The sequence below is a fragment of the Tamandua tetradactyla genome, chromosome 6, assembly GCF_023851605.1.
Source record: "Tamandua tetradactyla isolate mTamTet1 chromosome 6, mTamTet1.pri, whole genome shotgun sequence".
In the NCBI taxonomy this organism is placed as follows: Eukaryota; Metazoa; Chordata; class Mammalia; order Pilosa; family Myrmecophagidae; genus Tamandua; species Tamandua tetradactyla.
This window is the reverse complement of record NC_135332.1, coordinates 144424829-144445315: the sequence shown is the minus strand read 5'-3', so window position 1 is coordinate 144445315 and position 20487 is coordinate 144424829. Positions and strand designations below refer to the sequence as shown.

Genomic DNA, 20487 nt, shown 5'->3' with positions numbered 1-20487 from the left:
ATCACACTTTGGCTTCTTTGATTTAGCCAAGATAGCTCTCTTAATAAACAACAACCATCTCTCCCTACCAACCCCATTCTCTTCCCCCAAAAAAGCCCACCTTGCCAACATGAAGACAGCTGTTCGAACCACGAACTGGAGGCAACTTATCTTCTGTTCCTTGAAATGTGTCTGTGTTACAGAAGTGCATTTTATTTTCTTCTTTTTTAATTTCAGATACCCAATCCTAAGAAAAAGAAGGTAAATATAATTTGAATAATTAGTCAGTTATTGTAAAGACTATACATCATCATAGAGTCCTGAAGGTTAATCATTTAACTGGCAATTGATCACGACATTCTCTCTGTCTGAAACGTCCTTCCTATTTTTATCTCGGTAGATCTTATTTATCATTGTTTCTAGCAAGGTTTTCCTAAACTTCCTGTTGTGCTCCCTTCCATGCATTACCATAAAGTTTTTAACTATCTATTGTTTGTCTCTTTCACCATATTGTATGTAAGCCCCTTGAGGACCTATATTGATAATCTTTGTAACTCAAAAATCTGTTGCAGTGTCTGGCACATAACACACTCTCAAAAACATTTATTGAACTTAATTGTCACAAATGTCAAGAAAAAAAGTAGTTGATATGCTATTGAATAAAAGAGATTTACTTATTACCTGTCAATTTCTATCATTTACTTATTCCAAAAAAAAATATTGACAGTCTAATATTTTTCAGATTCTCTTATAGGCTCAGGGGATATGGTAATAACTGTATTATCTGTCTTATCCATAGAAGAGGCAGGGAGGAGGAAAAGGGGGCCAAGATGAGAAACATGAAAACAATAAGGGGTGAAAGATAAAAGGGAAGGTGAAGAATTTTAGAGAAGAAAGGGAGTAAGGATTGAGAAAGACAGAGAAATAGCAAGACAGTGTGAAAGAAGGGGAATTGAAAATGAGACTAACTTAAGAAATGACCAAGAAGAGAAAGGACAAACAACGGGCATAAAAAGCAGGTTTTGCAAGTAAATCTAAGCTGTTTATACCCTGAAAACAAGGCCAAAATACTATGGTCATAAAGTGTTGTGATGGTCAGGTTCATGGGTCAACTTGGACAGGTGGTGATGTCCGATTGTCTGGTTGGGCAAGCGCTGGCCTGTCTGTTGCTATGAGGATATTTCATGGACTTAAATCATGACTACGTTGGTGGTATCAACAGCTGACTGCATTTACGAATTTGCATTTGGAGTGCTTACTGCAATGAGTGATGCTTAATCTAATCACCAGAAGGCTTTTAAGGAGGATTCAGAAGAGACAGTCACTCTTTCTGCTTCAGCCAGTGAGCCTCTCCTGAAGCCTGTTGAGCACCTTCACTGGAGCATCCAGCTCACAGCCTGCCCTACAGATCTTGAACTCTTAGATCACCACAGTTGTGTGAGACACTTTTATAAATCTTAAATTTATAGATATCTCCTGCTGATTCTGTTTCTCTAGAGAACCCTAGCTAATACATGTGCTATTTTTGACTGGTAGAATATTACCATATTTTCAAACCCAATTCAATGAAATAGTAAAATGAGAAAACATAATTTTTTTAAAATAATATGCTGCGTTAGAATATATATATTCCAAAACTGTTTCTAAATGTATTAATAATCTCAAAAATATATAGTGAATAAAATAAAGTAAAACAAAACAAAAACTCTCTCCAGAGTCAGTTTTTTAAAAAATGAAATCATGAAGAATCCTAAGAAAATCTAGGTAAAATGTAGGTGGTGGAAAGAAACTTTTCTAAGAATAAATGCAAATGAAAAGATCATAAAGGATAAAATTGAAAGGTTTGATTTCACAAAAATAAAACATGAGAAATATCATACACAATTCTTAAAAGGCAAATGACAAACTAGGGGAAATTTAAGAAGATATAGGATAGAACTTGTAAATGTAAAACACCTCAACATAAACACAGGAACTTCTCCTTCTGGCCCTGACAGATTAACAGGGGCCAGATTTACCCTTCTACATAAAAACTAGACAACTGGACAAAATATGCCAAATGATGAATTTCAGCATTGGATCATGATCAGCACAGGACAGCAATCTTTGAAAGAAGGGATATTAATGACGTGAGACCTGCAATTGCCCTACCTTACTGCTCAGAGAGAGTTTCTAGGCTGAGGCCTATGGAAAGGAAGCCCAAAGGGAGCCATAGTCTCACAAATTCAGGAGGCAGAGTGTGGACTTCAAAGAAGTTAAAACTGTAAGAATTCGGGGTGATAAATATCAGAGAGGAAGGAGATACACAGAGTTAGAGCTTCAAAGAGCTAAAGAATCTTTGAAGGGATCTTGAATCTTGACTAAATAAGTACCTGTGCATTGGTGTAGAACTACCCAGGACAAGAAAATTACCACTACAAAAGAAGGCTAACAACCTCCAGAGTTCACAAAGGCTGGGCCTAGTTTGTGTTCCCACCAGGCAGAGTGAAAACACTTTCTAATACACAGGGTTTGTGTACAGTCCTCATTTGGAAGAGACTCACTGAATAGTTGAGTTGACAGTTAGCTGTAAGCTAAAGGCTCCTCTTAATCCACCTTAACAAAACTTAAAAATAAGCTTTGAGAGGCTCAAACTAATCTCAAATACACTGCATCCCAGCACAAAACCCAACAATACTTAGTGGACTACAACAAAAGGCAATATCCAACAGCATTATATTAAAAATATCCTGCATCCAATCAAAACTTACCAGGCATGCAAAGGAGGAAAATATGACCCTTGGACAATGGAAAAATAAGGATATGATTCCAGAAATCAAACAGAGGATAAAATTAGCAGTCAAGGATATTAAAACATCTGTATTAAATGTACTTCATATGTTCAAGAATGAAGATGAAAATATGAGCACGATGAAGAGAGAAATGGAAGAGTCTAAAAAGGCCCAGACTGGACTTTCAGTAAGATGGCGGAACAAGGTTAGGTAAAGCTCACTCCTCTCACCATAAAGCAACTGGAGAACAGGCAGAAACTGTCCAAGGCAGTGGTTCTAGAGCTCAGATGACCAGAGAAGGACCACTGCGACACATAAGGAAGAGCTGGATAAAAAAGCAGAGAAACTACAACTGAGAAATAGGGGTGGGTGAAGTCAATTGCTACCATCCCTGAGGCCAGTGGCTGTGCACCAGCTGGACCAGGACACCAAAAAGTGGCGCACTCCTACTAGGGCTGCTGGCTAGTGAAGTTAACCTTCTCAGTCCCACATCCTAGAGTCATTCCATGTGGGAGCCCAGGAGTCAGCATATTCTAAATAGCCACATACAGAGGCCCTGCTGTGGTGACCAATGCCCAACTCTTGAGGCCAGCTGCTGTGGGGTCCCAAATTTGGGAGAGATGAGAAAGTCCTCTCCTTGGGAGGAGAGGGATAGAGAGAGGAGTAACTGATCTGACAGTTGGTTGGCGAGTGAGACCCTCTGGATCCCAAAGCCTCTGTCCATTCTGCACAGGAGACCAGGTGCTCATGGCTTGGCTGGTTTCACGAGAACAGAGGTGGAAGTGAGGGAGGGACATATATTGTGATGCCAGGTGCCCTTCCCTAATCCCAGTGGTCAGTGACTGTGCACTAGCCTGGGTCTGGCCAGCCAGTGAAATGCAGCAAACTCTCAGGCCAGCTGCTGGCTGGTGAAGTTGACCTTCTCAGTCCCACAGTCTGGAATCTCTTCACATGGGAGTCTGGGAACCACCAGCTCTATTGAATCCATAAGTGGAGTCTTTGCCAGAGGACACAGTACCCATCTCCCATCCCTCAGGTCAGTGACTTCCAGCACTCCTGGGCCTGGAAAAGACAGAGGCAATCCTCTCAGGAAAAGAGGGAGGAGCAGATTGGGCCTGAGCTAACAGTTGGCTGGAAAAGGTCACCCTCTGGAGCCTTAAACTGGACCTTGACCTGGTCCGGATTCTGCCCAGCAGACTGCTGCAGTCAGAGAGAGGTAGGGTTGTGAGGAATAGGTGGTCAAGGAGTATCATCTGGGAAGATACTACTTGGGAAGTATGCAGTCTGGCAAGCTACTCTTTGGCCCAGGCTCTAAGATGCATCCAGAAGGTGTTACGCCCTCTGAGTGAGACCCAGGCCCTGGTTTGGCTGCGAGTTACTGACATACCAAGTGCCAAATGAGACCTTTAACACAAACCTAAGCAACAACAAATCTTAAGACAAGAGAGGGAAACCAGATTCATCCCAGGTATGCAAGGATGGTTCAACATAAGAAAATCAATTAATGTAATACACCATATCAACAAATCAAAGCAGAAAAATCACATGATCATCTCAATTGATGCAGAGAAGGCATTTGACAAGATTCAACATCCTTTCCTGTTGAAAACACTTCAAAAGATAGGAATACAAGGGAACTTCCTTAAAATGATAGAGGGAATATATGAAAAACCCACAGTTAATATCATCCTCAATGGGGAAAAATTGAAAACTTTCCCCCTAAGATCAGGAACAAGACAAGGATGTCCATTATCACCACTATTATTCAACATTGTGTTGGAGGTTCTAGCCAGAGCAATTAGACAAGAAAAAGAAATACAAGGCATCAAAATTGGAAAGGAAGAAGTAAAACTATCACTGTTTGCAGACGATATGATACTATACGCCGAAAACCCGAAAAAATCCACAACAAAACTACTAGAGCTAATAAATGAGTACAGCAAAGTAGCAGGTTACAAGATCAACATTCAAAAATCTGTAGCATTTCTATACACTAGTAATGAACAAGCTGAGGGGGAAATCAAGAAACGAATCCCATTTACAATCGCAACTAAAAGAATGAAATACCTAGGAATAAATTTAACTAAAGAGACAAAAAACCTATATAAAGAAAACTACAAAAAACTGCTAAAAGAAATCACAGAAGACCTAAATAGATGGAAGGGCATACCGTGTTCATGGATTGGAAGACTAAATATAGTTAAGATGTCAATCCTACCTAAATTGATTTACAGATTCAATGCAATACCAATCAAAATCCCAACAACTTATTTTTCAGAAATAGAAAAAACAATAAGCAAATTTATCTGGAAGGGCAGGGTGCCTCGAATTGCTAAAAACATCTTGAGGAAAAAAAACGAAGCTGGAGGTCTCGCGCTGCCTGACTTTAAGGCATATTATGAAGCCACAGTGGTCAAAACAGCATGGTACTGGCATAAAGATAGAGATATCGACCAATGGAATCGAATAGAGTGCTCAGATATAGACCCTCTCATCTATGGACATTTGATCTTTGATAAGGCAGTCAAGCCAACTCACCTGGGACAGAGCAGTCTCTTCAATAAATGGTGCCTAGAGAACTGGCTATCCATATGCAAAAGAATGAAAGAAGACCCATATCTCACACCTTATACAAGAGTTAATGCAAAATGGATCAAAGATCTAAACATTAGGTCTAAGACCATAAAACAGTTAGAGGAAAATGTAGGGAGATATCTTATGAAACTTATAATTGGAGGCGGTTTTATGGACCTTAAACCTAAAGCAAGAGCACTGAAGAAGGAAATAAATAAATGGGAGCTCCTCAAAATTAAACACTTTTGTGCATCAAAGAACTTCATCAAGAAAGTAGAAAGACAGCCTACACAATGGGAGATAATATTTGGAAACGACATATCAGATAAAGGTCTAGTATCCAGAATTTATAAAGAGATTGTTCAACTCAACAACAAAAAGACAGCCAACCCAATTACAAAATGGGAAAAAGACTTGAACAGACACCTACCAGAAGAGGAAATATGGATGGCCAAGAGGCACATGAAGAGATGCTCAATGTCCCTGGCCATTAGAGAAATGCAAATCAAAACCACAATGAGATATCATCTCACACCCACCAGAATGGCCATTATCAACAAAACAGAAAATGACAAGTGCTGGAGAGGATGCGGAGAAAGAGGCACAATTATCCACTGTTGGTGGGAATGTCAAATGGTGCAACCACTGTGGAAGGCAGTTTGGCGGTTCCTCAAAAAGCTGAATATAGAATTGCCATACGACCCAGCAATACCATTGCTGGGTATCTACTCAAAGGACTTAAGGGCAAAGACACAAACGGACATTTGCACACCAATGTTTATAGCAGCATTATTTACAATTGCAAAGAGATGGAAACAGCCAAAATGTCCATCAACAGACGAGTGGCTAAACAAACTGTGGTATATACATACGATGGAATATTATGCAGCTTTAAGACAAGATAAACTTATGAAGCATGTAATAACATGGATGGACCTAGAGAACATTACGCTGAGTGAGTCCAGCCAAAAACTAAAGGACAAATACTGTATGGTCCCACTGATGTGAACGGACATTCGAGAATAAACTTGGAATATGTCATTGGTAACAGAGTCCAGCAGGAGTTAGAAACAGGGTAAGATAATGGGTAATTGGAGCTGAAGGGATACAGACTGTGCAACAGGACTAGATACAAAAACTCAAAAATGGACAGCACAATAATACCTAATTGTAAAGTAATCTTGTTAAAACACTGAATGAAGCTGCATCTGAGCTATAGGTTTTTGTTTTGTTTTGTTTGCTTTTTTTTACTATTATTATTACTTTTATTTCTTTTCTCTATATTAACATTCTATATCTTTTTCTGTTGTGTTGCTAGTTCCTCTAAACCAATGCAAATGTACTAAGAAACGATGATCATGCATCTATGTGATGATGTTAAGAATTACTGATTGCATATGTAGAATGGTATGACTTCTAAATGTTGGGTTAATTTCTTTTTTTCTGTTAATTAATAAAAAAATAATAATAATGAAAAAAAAAAAGAGAGAGAAACCAAATCTCAAAATAATCTTATCAGTTAATCAGATGTCCAGAGACCAGCAAAAAGTCACAAGGCACATGAAGAAACAAAAAGATACGACCAAGCCAAATGATTGAATTAAAAAGTTAGAGAAGACACAGAATGTGGAACAACTATTCAGATCTGTTCAAACAAATCTCCTAAAGAACTTCAACAACATGGCTAAAGTGATAAAGGTCATCAAGAAAACACTAGAAGACCATAAAGAATAATTTGAAAGAATAAACAGAAAAATAGCAGATTTTAATGAAATGAAAGATACTGTGGATGAAGTTTAAAATATACTAGAGACAAGAGAAAGAAATAAACGGCATCCAAACAGGAAAGGAAGAAGTAAAACTTTCATTATTTGCAGTTGACATGATCCTATACTTAGAAAACCCAGAGAAATCTATGGCAAAGCTACTTGAGCTAAAAAACAAATTCAGTAAAGTGGCAAGATACAAGATTAATGCATAAAAATCAGTAATGTTTCTATATACAAGCAATGAGACAAGGAGACAATTAAGGAAAGAATCCCATTCAAACTAGCAACCAAAAGAATTAGGTCTCTAGGAACAAGTGTAACTACAGAAGTCAAGGACTTATATGTAGAAAATTACAAACATTGCTAAAGGAAATTAAAACTGACCTGAACAGAGAGAAGATATTCCATGCTCATGGACAGGAAAGTTGTACACCATTAAGATATAAATTCTACCCAAATTGATCCACAGATTCAATGCAATCCTGATCAAAATCCCAACAATTAGTATATTTCCTTCCTTCTGCGTGCTTTGGGTTTAGATGAAGGAAACCCAAAAGGAAGGAATAATAATAAATAAGAGCATAAATCAATGAAAATAGAAACCAGGAAAACAATAGAGAACCCTGATGAAACCAAAGTTGATTCTTTGAAAAGATCAATAAAATTGATAAATTTCTAGACAGAGTGATCACAAATGAACAATATGAAGAATGAAAAAGGGACACCATTATAGCTCCCAGTGACATTAAAAGGACAAGGAGGAAATATTATAAACAACTTTATGTCCATAAATTTGATAAATTAGATGAAAGATTCAAAGTTCCAAAGTTCATTAAAGAAGAAAGATAACCAAATAGCTTTATATCAAGGAAATTGAATTCATAGTTTAAAACCTTTCCTACAAAGAAAACTCAATAGTGAATTCCAGAAAATGGGTAAGGAAGAAATCATACCAATTCTAAAACATACTTTTCTAGAAAATAGAAGAGTAGGGTACATGTCCCTACTCAGTCTGTAATGAGTAGTATTACTGAGTAAATTACTCAGACTGTAATGTTACTCAGTCTAAGTAACATTACAAGAAAAGAAAGAGAGAAATGAGACAAAATAAGCGAGAAACAAAAGGATAGATACTGAATGATTCCGTTATTATGACTCTGGTAGGGGCCTGTACCAATCTGAAAGGATTATGTGCCCTAGAAAAGCCATGTTTTAATTCTGATCCATCTTGGGGAGGCAGCCTTTCTTTTAATCCTGACACAGCACTGTAGATTGGAACCTTGATTAGATTATCTCCATGGAGATTTGACATGCCCAATTGTGGGTATTAACATTTGATTGGAGGGAGATGTGACCCCACTCATTCCACATGGATCTTGATCAGTTTACTGGAATCCTTTAAAATAGGAAACATTTTGGAGAAAGCTTCAGAGCCATGAAACCCACAAGAGACCATGTAGCCAGAGACCTTTGGAAACGAAGCAGGGAAATCCCCCCAGGAGAGCTTTATGAACAAAAAGCCTGGAAAGAAAGCCAGGAGACATCACCATGTTTGCCATATGCCTTTTCAGTTCAGAGAAAACCCGGACTTCATCAGTCTTTCTTGAGTGAAGGTAACCTCTTATTGGTGCCTTAATTTGGACATTTTTATAGACTTGCTTTAATTGGGACATTCTGACGGCCTTAGAATCGTAAACCTGCAACTTAATAAATACCCTCTTATAAAAGTCATTCTGTTGCTGTTATATCACATTCTGGCAGCTAGCAAACTAGAACATCCCCCAAATGAAATCAGCCCTATTTTTTATATAAAATAAAATCTAGCTTCCTTTGCTAATGTACGGGTGTGCCGATTTGAATCTGTGGTAGACTCCAGAAAAGCTAAATCCTTTAATCCTCATTCAGTATTGCTGGGTGGGAGCTTTTTGATTGTTCCCATGGAGATATGACTCACCCGATTGTAGGTATTAACTTTTGATTAGAAAGAGATGAAACTCCACCCATTCCAGGTAGGTCTTGATTAGTTTACTGGAATTATTTAAAAGAAGAAGCATTTAGAAAAAGCTTCAGAATGACAAGAGCCAGAGCCCACACAACCAGAGACCTTGGAGATGAAGAAGGAGTACACTTCCAGGAGAGCTTCATGAAACAAGAAGCCTGGAGAAAAGGCTAGCAGAAAGTCCCATGTTCTCCATGTGCCTTTCCAGTTGAGAGAGAAACCCTGAACTCCATCGGCCATTCTTGAGTGAAGTAATTTGGACATTTTTATAGACTTACTTTAATTGGGACATTTTCTTAGCCTTAGAACTATAAACTAGCAACCTATTAAATTCCTCTTTTTAAAAAGCCATTCCATTTCTGGTATACATTTCAGCAGCTAGCAAACGAGAACACACGTTACCACTATAGATCCAAAGATTTAACCCTTGCACCATATCTACTTCCTTCCCCAAGCCCTTGGTATATTCCTTTCAGTCACCTGGGTGGCCTTACCACACAACTCCAGCACCTTGCAGGTGAAAAGACTTGTCTTTTTCGTCATATTATGTATCACATATCAGAGCTTAAAAATGTGTGTTACTCTGATTACAGAGGGAAATTAATTATTTCATGAGAATAAAAAGAGGGGAAAAAAAGAGAGGGTGTTATAGTTTGCTAGCTGCCAGAATGCAATATACCAGAAATGGAATGGCTTTTAAAAAGGGAGAATTTAATAAGTTGCAAGTTTGTAGTTCTAAGTCCATGCAAGTGTCCCAATTAAAACAAGGCTATAAAAATGTCCAATCTAAGGCATCAGGAAAAGATACCTTGGTTCAAGAAGGCTGATGAAGTTCAGGCTTCTCTCTCAGCTGGAAAGGCATGTGGCAAGCATGGCGATGATGTCTGCTAGTTTCCTCTCCAGACCTTTTGCTTCATGAAGCTCACCCGGGGCGTTCTCCTTCTTCATCTCCAATTGTCGCTGCCTGGTGAACTCTCTGCTTCTCATGGCTATGTTGTTCTCAAGCTTTTTCCAAAAGTGCCTCCTCTTTTAAAGGATTCCAGTAAAACTAATCGAAACCCATGTGGAAGGGGTGGAGTCATGTCTCCATGAAATCAAGTTTAATACCCACAATTGGGTTAATCATATCTCTGTGGAGACAGCCAAATCAAGTCTCCAAACTATAGTACTGAATAGGGATTAGAAGAAACAGTTGCTCCCACAAGACTGATTAGGATTAAAACATGGCTTTTCTACATAAATCTTTTGAAAGCCAGCCAGAGGGTACATTTCTTTCACTCCATAAATCTTTCCTGACCTGCCTGAAGACCTACTTGCCATCTTTAGTTATGGCTGTGAACAAAAAGTCTTTGTTTCAAAGAGGCGCATTGAAATAGGTGAACACATAGGGATGTGCTGGAAAGTTGTGAGTTTTATTTATAAGCTGAAAAATAATAGGAGTGGGTAAGTGTGTTAGTTAGATTCAGTTGTCAACTTGGCCAGGTGAGCGTACCTAGTCTTGTTGCTGCGGATATAAGCCAATTGTACGTGAACCTCATCTGTTGCTAATTACATCTGCAGTCGGCTAGGAGGCATGTCTGCTGCAATGAGCGACATTTGACTTAATTGGCTGGTGCTTAAATGAGAGATCGCAATGTAGCACAGCTAAGCAGCTCAGCATTCCTCATCTCAGTATTTGCAGCTCAGCCCAGGCCTTTGGAGATGCAGAAAGAAGTTACCCCAGGGAAAGTTGTTGGAACCCAGGGGCCTGGAGAGAAGACCAGCAGAGACCATCCTGTGCCTTCCACGTAAGAAAGAACCTCAGTGGAAAGTTAGCTGCCTTTCCTCTGAAGAACTAACAAAATAAATCCCCTTTTATTAAAAGCCAATCCGTCTCTGGTGTGTTGCATTCCGGCAGCTAGTAAACTAGAACAGTAAGGTAAATGAGAAAATAGCAACAAAGTTTTTACGGCTTGGCAAATCAACAAAGGTTACACTTTGAGTTATACACTTAGCTTCTAACTTTCAACAAGAACTGATGGACCTATTTGTGGCACTGGAAGATTCAAGGTGATGCTACCTGACATCAAAGAGGACTTTTTTGTGAAGTGATTATAGTTTGCTCCCATCTGAATGCACCTGGAGGAAAACTGCAGGGATGAGGTACATTTCCTGAACATTGTTGTAAAAAATACAGAAAATATTAATTTGTAAAAGTGCTTTAAAAAATACTGTCACTATTTAATATCTCCTTTTCACAAGTGACTCTGGTATGTGGTATAGACTGATGACATTTTGCTAAAACTTGAGTTGAATCTCACCGAAGGAAACCCAGACCCCAGTGGAATAGATAAGAGGTCGATAGTCAGACTTGTTGACAGAAGGGGTTAATTCAATAGTGGTCTCCTGTTAAAGAAGGTAATGCCCAACAACTCCAAGTCTCCCATCTCCCATACATTCCAGAGGAAGCTTCCCTAGGGCCCTGAACTAGGTGCATCATCACGCTGCCAGAGCAGCTTCCTGTAGACTAGGACTGGAGAGTTTCTTTCTTTCTTTTTGACAGACGTGGTTCTTTACTCCTCTTTGCATTTAGAAGGAATGATTAGAATTTCTTTTTATCACACTGTAGTTTTCCTTCAAGATGCGTGTTTTGGTTGGTTGATTTTACCGGCAAGCATCAGTACTACGTTCCCATCACTTCCCAGTCTTCATCGTGCTGTCGTGAGACCACTGGGAAGCACAGTGTTATCTGCACAAGGCTGGGACTGCTCATTCACTGCAGGGTAGAACTATGGGTGCTCCAAAGAGATCCACGGCCTCTTTGCAGTCAGTCTCTGTGGAAGGTCACACAGCAGAAATTTGGCCAGAAGATCTGTAGCCTCAGGGCTGACAAGATGTCTGTTCTCACTGTGGATAAAGTTTTCCCAGCGCTTCCATGAGTGTTGTCCCAAGATATTGTTGTCCTGTCCATGGAAGAAGGGGCCCCTTTTGAAAGATCATGCTTGCTAACATGTAGCCCAAACTCTACATGTCCAAAACATACTCATACGTCTGATTGCTGATAACAGGCTCTGGCCCCTTGAAGTACCTTGAGGCTATGTGGACACTGTGCTCCTGAGCAGGATGACAGAACTTTGCCAGCCCCCAATCTATCATCACAGCTTTTGCTGTTGGTGTTCTATCATAAAATTGTGAGGTTTCACATCCCTGTGCATGATTCCCTTGCTGTGGCAATAATCCAGATCTCTTAGTGGCTCATACATTACACATAAAACCAGATATCAAAGACTGTCAAAAAAAACCAGGATCTAGTAAAGGTGCTTAAAATTTGTATTATTGATATATTCAAAAACCAAAGCTGGACTCTTTGACACAAGGTCCTTTATAGTGTCAATCAGCTTAATAACATTTTTTCCACCACAAAGGGTCTCCAGACTCTTAACTTCTTGTTTTATTTTCTTTTTTTTCTCTGGCTTGAGACTTTTTATGACTCTCATTGTTGGTGATTTTAATGGCCTCAAATACTTCCCTATACTTTCCCCAACCAAGTTTTCGATTTCGGCGGTAATCATCTTGGTTACCCCAGCTCGGGCCATGTGCCTCACAGTCCCAATACTCAATACTCGCGACTCCTCCAGCTTTTTCACCTCATAGGTGTAAACCCGGGCCCTGCTGCCCACAGCCGGGCCAGGTACACCAGTGGGACTCTAGGTGCTGCAGGGTGCAGAAGGGAGCGGCGGTGGGGGGGGGGAGGAAGAGAAGGGGACGCATGGAGTGGCGCAAGGAGCCGGCGGTGGGCTGCAGGGCGCTGGAGGAGAAGGAGGAGGTGGGTGGCGGTAGGCGGCAGCACCAGGCCAGGGCAGCCGCAGGGGGGCAAAAGTACATGTTTGTAATTCAATAATAGGAACACAACCCTGGTTTTTTTCAGGTGGGCAATGGATTTGAACAAACATTTCATACAAGAAGATAAATAGATGGCAAATAAGCACATGATAAGACACTCAACATTATTAATCACTAGGGAAATGGAAATTAAAACCACATGGGGATCCCACCACATACCTGGTAGAATAGCTAAAATGAACAAAACTGATAAACACTAAGTGTTGGCCAGGATGTAGTACAATAGGAACAGGACTGTGCAACAGCACAACTCTGGACAGTTAGTACATCAACTGGTAAACAGATAAACAAATGGGATATCCATAAAATGAAATACTATTTAGCAATTAAAAGGAATGAACAGACATACGCAACAACAGGGATGGATCTCAAAAGCACTGCACTAAGTAAAAGAAGCCACACATGAAACACAACATACCATGTAACTTCCTTCATATGAAAATCTAGAAAACTCAAAAAGAAGATAGTGATACAAAGCATATCAGCAGTTACCAGGGGCCAAGGTATGGGGTTGGCACTGACTACAAAGGGACACAAGGAAACTTCTATGGATGATGGAAATGTTCTGTAGCATATACATTTGTCAAAACTTATCCAAATATAACAATATAAAATCAGTGATTTTTATTACTTGTAAATTATACATTGACAAAGAAGACAAAGAAATCAGTAAAGTTACAAATAGGCACTTGACAAGAGATGGTAGATGACAGATGAAAAAAAATCAGCTGTACTAACCATCAAAAAATATAATGCTACCATTTTCCAGCTATCTATTTTTTGGGGGGTTTTTTATGGCACATGGTCCAGGAATCGAACCCAGGTCTTCTGCATGGAAGGCAAGCACTCGACCACTGAATCACCCATGCACCCTTCTAATATAATTTTTTTCATGGGGAGGCACCTGGAATCAAACCCAGGTCTCCGGCATGGCAGCCGAGAACTCTGCCTAATGAGCCACAGTGGCCCCTAACTGATTTTTTTTTTGGGGGGGGAGTGGGATGGGTGCATGGTCCAGGAATTGAACTCGGGTCTCTCACATGAAAGGCGGGCATTTTGACCACTGAACTATCCGTGCACCCCCTAACTGATTTTTAAAATGTAAAAAGTAATTGCAGTAACCTGAAATTTCAGGCGCAGAAACCTGAAAATGGTCATTCTTATATACTATTGGTGAGAGAATACAAAGTATATAGAACATGGAAATATGTTTCAAAACCTTAAATTGATCAAACAATTTGAATCCTAACAATTTACCCTGAGAAAATAACCATAGTGATGCCAAAAAAAACAAAAAGAATGGGCAAATATTTAAACTATTTATAGAAACTGATTAAATTATGATTTTTCCATAAGATGGACTATTTATCCATTTAAAAATACACATACACACACTCACATTGTCACTCATTCTAGTCATAAAGAGTAGGTTATAAAACAATATACTAGGTCTCACTTTTTCTTTAAAAAGACATTTATTTAAAAACTATATTGCTGGAGAGATATATCAAAATGGTATAACAGGGCTTATCTTGAGGTGACAGGATTATGATTCTTATTTTATGCTTAGCAGTTTTATAAATTTTCCAAATGTACTATGAATAAGTATTACTTTTGTAATCAGGAAAAAAAAACCATGATAACTGCCTTTTTAAAGAAAAAATTTCTCTTATAAAGCAAACAATCCTATCTAAGTAATTACCACTAAAAAGTCCTTTATTGACAGCCAGCAAGCCTAAGGATTTGGGGTAAGTGAAGTAGAGGTATATGTTGTCATCACACTATCTATCAAAAATTGGCATTATGACATACCTTTATATCACCATCAATTTTTTCCCATTCTTCTGCTGTAAAACTAGATGGTGTTGCTGCAGGCTTATCTTTCCTCAAGGCTCTACTTTCAGGAGCTAAGCTTTTAAGGCGCTTTTCACAAAATTCTGTAAGTTCAGGATAATACCCTTCCTCACCAGACCTAAAAAAAAATTAAGAATTTACACTTAGAACCTTATTCAAAGATTGTTTGCAAGCTGGGATCTGTGGAATGCAGTGCTTCTGCACAAATCTCAAGGGCTGCCCCTGCCCAAGGCCAAAGGCTGGGCTCCAGCTGCCTTCTCACTCACTCTTTTCAAACAATGCAATTTGTCTATTAATGTATGGAATGATGCAATGAAGAAGGACAAAAAGAAATGAAACAATTTCCATCATGCGCTTAAAAAGTTGAATAAAATAACATTTACCTCTTAAACACACGTGTTCATTTTTTGCATAAGGAAATGTTAAACTTATAAACTCATAATTTATGAATATAAATTCAACATTGGAGACAAGCAGAGTAAGAATTTGGATTTCCTTTCCAATGAGACGTTCCTGTTCACTGTTGAAATTTTTTTTTTCCAAAAGGAATAAGAAGAAAACGGAAGAGGAACAGCTTAGACAACAAGCTTCTAAATTCAACCACTGAAGGAACAAAGTTCCTTCCTTAGAAAGTTAAACCGAGACACCTGTTCTTTTTTGGTTTGTCGGTTTACTTTTAAGGGAAATTTTTAGAAAAATAGGAATAAATCCCATTTTCAAGTTAAGTCTTAAAAAATAATTGTGACTCAATACTATATGACTTAATTAGGCCACTCAGGATTTCTTGGAAACAATGTTATTGCTGCTTTGAGACTTCCACTCTCATAAACTTCTCATTTCTTTATCAATCCTTGATCAAATATAAATGAAAATATTCTCGTACTGTGGAGATAAAAGGGAAATAATATGATTTCTTATCTTTTCATTTCATAAATGATGAGATTATTACATCAACTCTGGCAGGAGACTAGAAGAGGATGAAAGAGAAAAAGAAAAATGAAAAACAAACAGTGATACTGAAGGAAGGGAATCCAAGGAAAGAAGAGAGAATATCACTGCGAGCAATAGGAATACCTTTTTTTGTTTGTTTGTTTTGTTTTGCTGTTGTTTTTTTTTTTTCAAATTTGCAAATGCAGTTTAATGCAGAATTAAAACTTGGACCACATTTTTTTGCCAACAACTCATAATAGGAATACTTTTGATGTTGTGGAAAGGAGCAGTTTGTGCTCCCCAATTGCCTTCTGCAACAATATACTAGGATCTCCAACTGAAAACATCTCAAAAAATGCAAAACAGGTGTCTTAACGTTGGTACTTCATAGGTGTTTCTTGAACTGGGTTATTTTGACCACCCGCTAGTTACAAACACATGTTTCTAGGCACCACCTCAGATTTCCTGAAGTAGAATTTCTGGAAATGGGGCTCTCAAATCTGCATTCTTAAAAAGCCATTTGATGTGCATTAATGTCTGATAATCACTGACTTTGATTCCCTGCCCCCTGATTGCCCACCATTAGGCTTCCTTACCATCTTCCATGGGCCCAGCTTTCAGCAAGCCACCCACCATTGTTGGCCAGTGGCATAATGTGAGAGTGTGCCAAAGAACTTTATTAGTGTAGGCTAGTGAGATAACCTTGGCTTCTAAAGGCTACTTTCACAGCTACTTTACCTTTGCCTAGAAAAATGTGGAGGAATCTAGAAAACTGCCTTCTTGGACACTTGGACACTAACGACCTAAATCTAATACTGAAAATATGCCTAGCCAAACCCCTCAAAACCAACCTCAGGATCAAAACCACCAATTTGAAACTTAACATGAGCAAAAACAATAAACCAGCTCAATATTTGAAAATTTTCTTCAATATTTCTAATGTAACTTCAAATTTTAGATAGCAATAGCATAATTAAAATTGATCTATTATTGAAACATGAAACAATTTTTAAGTGCTTACCTGAGTACACAAAGAATTTTTTCCAAGTGTTTAACATCTGAACATTTTTCAATATACTTAAAATCCAAATGTTCAATGGGAATTTTAAATGTTTTTGTTGTTCCAAAGCCCCACAACGATGGACAATCTTTTGCAGTCATGTCTGAAATAGTCAATCATATAGGACAACAGTTAAGAATCTAACAGATGAAGTAATACTTGGACAGCAGTAGGCATCTAGGTACTACTTCTGGTTTTTTTGTTCTGTTCCACTGATATCTATATATCTATCTCTGTCAACACTACACTGTCTTCGTTAACCTACCTCTATTATACGTCTTAAAATCAGGTAGATTGCAATACTAGTGGTCAATAAAAGGGAGAGGTAAAGGGTATGCAATGTATGAGGTTTTTATTTTTATTTTTCTGGAGTAAGGCAAATGTTCTAAAAATGATCACGGTGATGAATACACAACTATGTGATGATATTGATATTATGAATCATTGATTGTATACTTTGGATGGATTATATGATATGAGAAGATATCTCAATAAAAGTACATTTAAAAAGTGCAGGTAGCAAACCTTGAAATCAATTGAGTGAGCTGCAATAAGCATTCTTTGAAGATGAAATATGAGATTTATCTATGTAAAGTGAAGTTTTGTGTGTGTGTGTATAAATGTACATGGATGCAAGGTAAAACATAATTTTTACCGTGGGTCACTGTCAATTTTTTTTTTTAAACCATTGCACTAAACTACAGTGGCTAGTGGTTTTAAAAATAAAGTAGTAGCAGCAATGGGTTTAATTTATTAGAAAATTTTCCTTCCATATGATTGCCCTTTGGGAATCTGGTCATATATCAGATCTCTGCAAAAAAAAAAAAAGAGGATGCTCTGTAAGCTTCTCCTTCATAAACCTACTAGCTTTGACTTGGGTATATGATATAGATGACAGTTTTTCAGCTCTGGATGAGATCCAGCAGAGAAATTAGATTCTGGCTTTCACACATTTGCAGGGCCAACCATGATGAATATTTCCCATTACCAGGATATCCTGAAGGGTGGAAGTTAAAAGAAAGCAAGATGAAGAACTTTTTCATTATTGGTGGCTGCCCAGTGCCAATAGGTTACCTTTGCATTTTCCCCAAAAGTCTGGAGGATCTTTGATCAAAGATGTAAATATCTAATGGGATTAAAATAGAATTACCTCAAATTAAAAATACGTTGCAACTCTGTGATTTTTAAATCAAAGAAAATATAGGGTAAAACATTAGGCAGAACAGAACTCTCTTATTTAATCTAGTAAATTTCCTTTTGAACAGTTTTAGAATTTCTGTGCTAAAGAAATTTAGCTAATTTCAAATTTTTTTTTTCAATTTTTGGAGAACTACCATGATTGTGTGTGTGTGTGTAGCATACACATTCTTAAGACTAAATGTTAATTCTCAAATTCAAAAAATCTATTTATTCAATATTTTGCTCTCTTTAGAACTCTTCTACCTCGGTTTACAAAGTATATGTGTCTGATTACGAAATCCTTTGGTCCTGTTAATGAAGCTGAATTTAATTTCCTCTTCATTATCCTGGTCCACATCCACTTCCCATATTTCCTAGTCAGTTTATCAGTAATAGCGCCAACGGAGCACTGGCAAAACACAAACCTGGTATATCCTAAGAAGGCACTTTCCTTCCAGCGTCCGCGGGGCCGAGTGCCCTCTGCAGCCGGAGAGAGAAAGGAAATGGCATCCTCCGGGAGTAGCAACGGTTACTATGTACAGCGCGGCGAAGGGTGGCGGGGTCAGGGCCGGACTGCGCACCCGGATCTCTACAACCAACCCGCAACGGTCAGGAAGCACCTTAGGGCCCTTGCTCTGAAATCGCTCCCCATCCCCCAGCCTTGGTCACCAGGACTCATCGCCGGGTGTGGCGACCCCGCGCTCAGAGACCTCAGCCCCAACTTCAGCCACCGTCGGCTACGGTCTGGAAGGCCCCCCCAACTTGTTCCCCGCGACCGGGAACGATTTCCACCCTACAAGCTCCCTTCCACTCGGGCCCGACGGTGCATTAGCTCCTCCGCCTCTGCCTCTCACTCCAGAAACCGGAGGGAGGGACTGCGTTTGGGAGATATTACTTGTTTCTGGCCGGCACTACACCCGAAGACTCACCTGGTTCTCAGACCCCGCGCGGTGCGGTGGACGCGGGCGCAGCTCACGGTACCAACAGCGCGGCAGGTGCAGCCCCTGGATCCAAGGGCGAGAGGCCGGGGGCGGGGACTAGGGCCCCTGAGGGATTATTGGCTCTTCCCACATGCCATCCCAATGATTGGCCTTACAGCCCCCAGCTGCACCTCCACCTTTCCCGGGACCAAGGACCATTGTGGGAAAAGTTGAGAGTTAAGTCTGAACTTCCCTTCCTTTGTTTGAGTTTCAATTCGTTTTAGTGAGTTAAAAAACGCTGTTACTGTTCCGTTATCCTGGACTATTGTATTGTCTAACAGGTAAAATGATAGTTACTCTTACTTAACTAAAGAAACATAATGAAAGTTTCAGAATCTGTATTGCAACCTAGATCCACTTCCCATTCTCCCCTTAAATAATCGAGTAAATCAAAGACTCGTTTACACTCTTCTAGTTACACAAGATCTCTCTTCCTTTTCATGCATTCAACATTTTCTGAGTGCTAGTTGCGAGCTAGATGCTGCATAGGACCCTGAGGAACAAAGGTGAATGGGACATAATACAACACAAATGAATAAAACAGTAGAGATCATTTCTGGGGAAATGTATTTCAATTTTATAATTTCAGACTAAAGTAGATGAATGTAAATAACCTAGTACAGTAGTTGGCACTTGGTAGGGGCTAAATAAATGTACGTTTCCCCTTTGCACTTAAATTACAGACCCAAAGCAGGTGCTAATAATGGTAAAAATTCCAATGTCCCAAATATGATACATGTATACTATTACTCCATTGCCAGTGCTGGAGAATGTTAAACTTTCATGTTTACAAAAATGGATTCAAACGGTACAATAATCCTTAGACTGCCTTACTAAATTCTTCATCATAAGGAACAGCATCACACTCCTGCAAAGTCACCTCACACTACATCCCAGGTAGCAAACCTCCTCCATAATTACGCCTAATGTTTAAAGGACTCAGCCTACTCTGACTTCCCTAGGGAAGGAAACTAAGTTTGGGGGGGAGTGGTTGTAATTCCACATACCCTGCTCTTTTCACTAATACTTAATGTTTCTTTTGGTCATAACTATACAACCAAAAGTTATATAATTATACACTTACGGTGAATAATCAAACAGGATAATAAGCAATTCGAAGGAACTAGAACACTGTAGGCAAATAAAAATTATCATTACTGTCCTCAGAAATAATAGAAGACATTGCTTCCAAGAAACAAGAACAGAATGGTGTATATTTGAGTGTGAACATTAAAAGAAAACTAAGCTCTGAAAATTAAAATTATACTAGAAATGAAAAACCCAACAGAACAATTACAAGATAAAGTTAAAATCTCTCAGAAAAAAAGGAAAACAGCAAAGAAAAAAAATAAGTTAGGTCAAAGAAGCCCAAGACTTGATTTTTTTTTTTTTTATTGAGGGGTTCTAGAAAGAGAGAAAAGAAATTGTGAAAGTAATGAAATAATTCAGGAAAACTTTCCACAACGAAGGGTGTGAGTTTCTCTGAGATTACAAGATATTTACTCATACA

General features: G+C 38.8%; 1 protein-coding gene and 1 pseudogene across 1 annotated transcript in view; both read right to left on the bottom strand.

The window, feature by feature from the left end:
• SPAG1 (sperm associated antigen 1) overlaps positions 1-16921 on the bottom strand; it is a 97078-nt gene extending 80157 nt beyond the window's left edge. Inside the window, exons 1-3 of the mRNA XM_077167353.1 lie at positions 16780-16921; positions 14787-14946; positions 101-226 (exon numbers count right to left, since the gene is read on the bottom strand). Of these exons, the coding sequence (XP_077023468.1) occupies positions 101-226; positions 14787-14946; positions 16780-16919 (426 nt within the window). The 5' untranslated portion in view covers positions 16920-16921. The remainder of the gene's footprint in view (positions 1-100; positions 227-14786; positions 14947-16779) is intronic.
• LOC143686404 (casein kinase II subunit alpha' pseudogene) lies at positions 10293-12334 on the bottom strand (annotated as a pseudogene).
• Positions 16922-20487: the final 3566 nt, after the last annotated feature.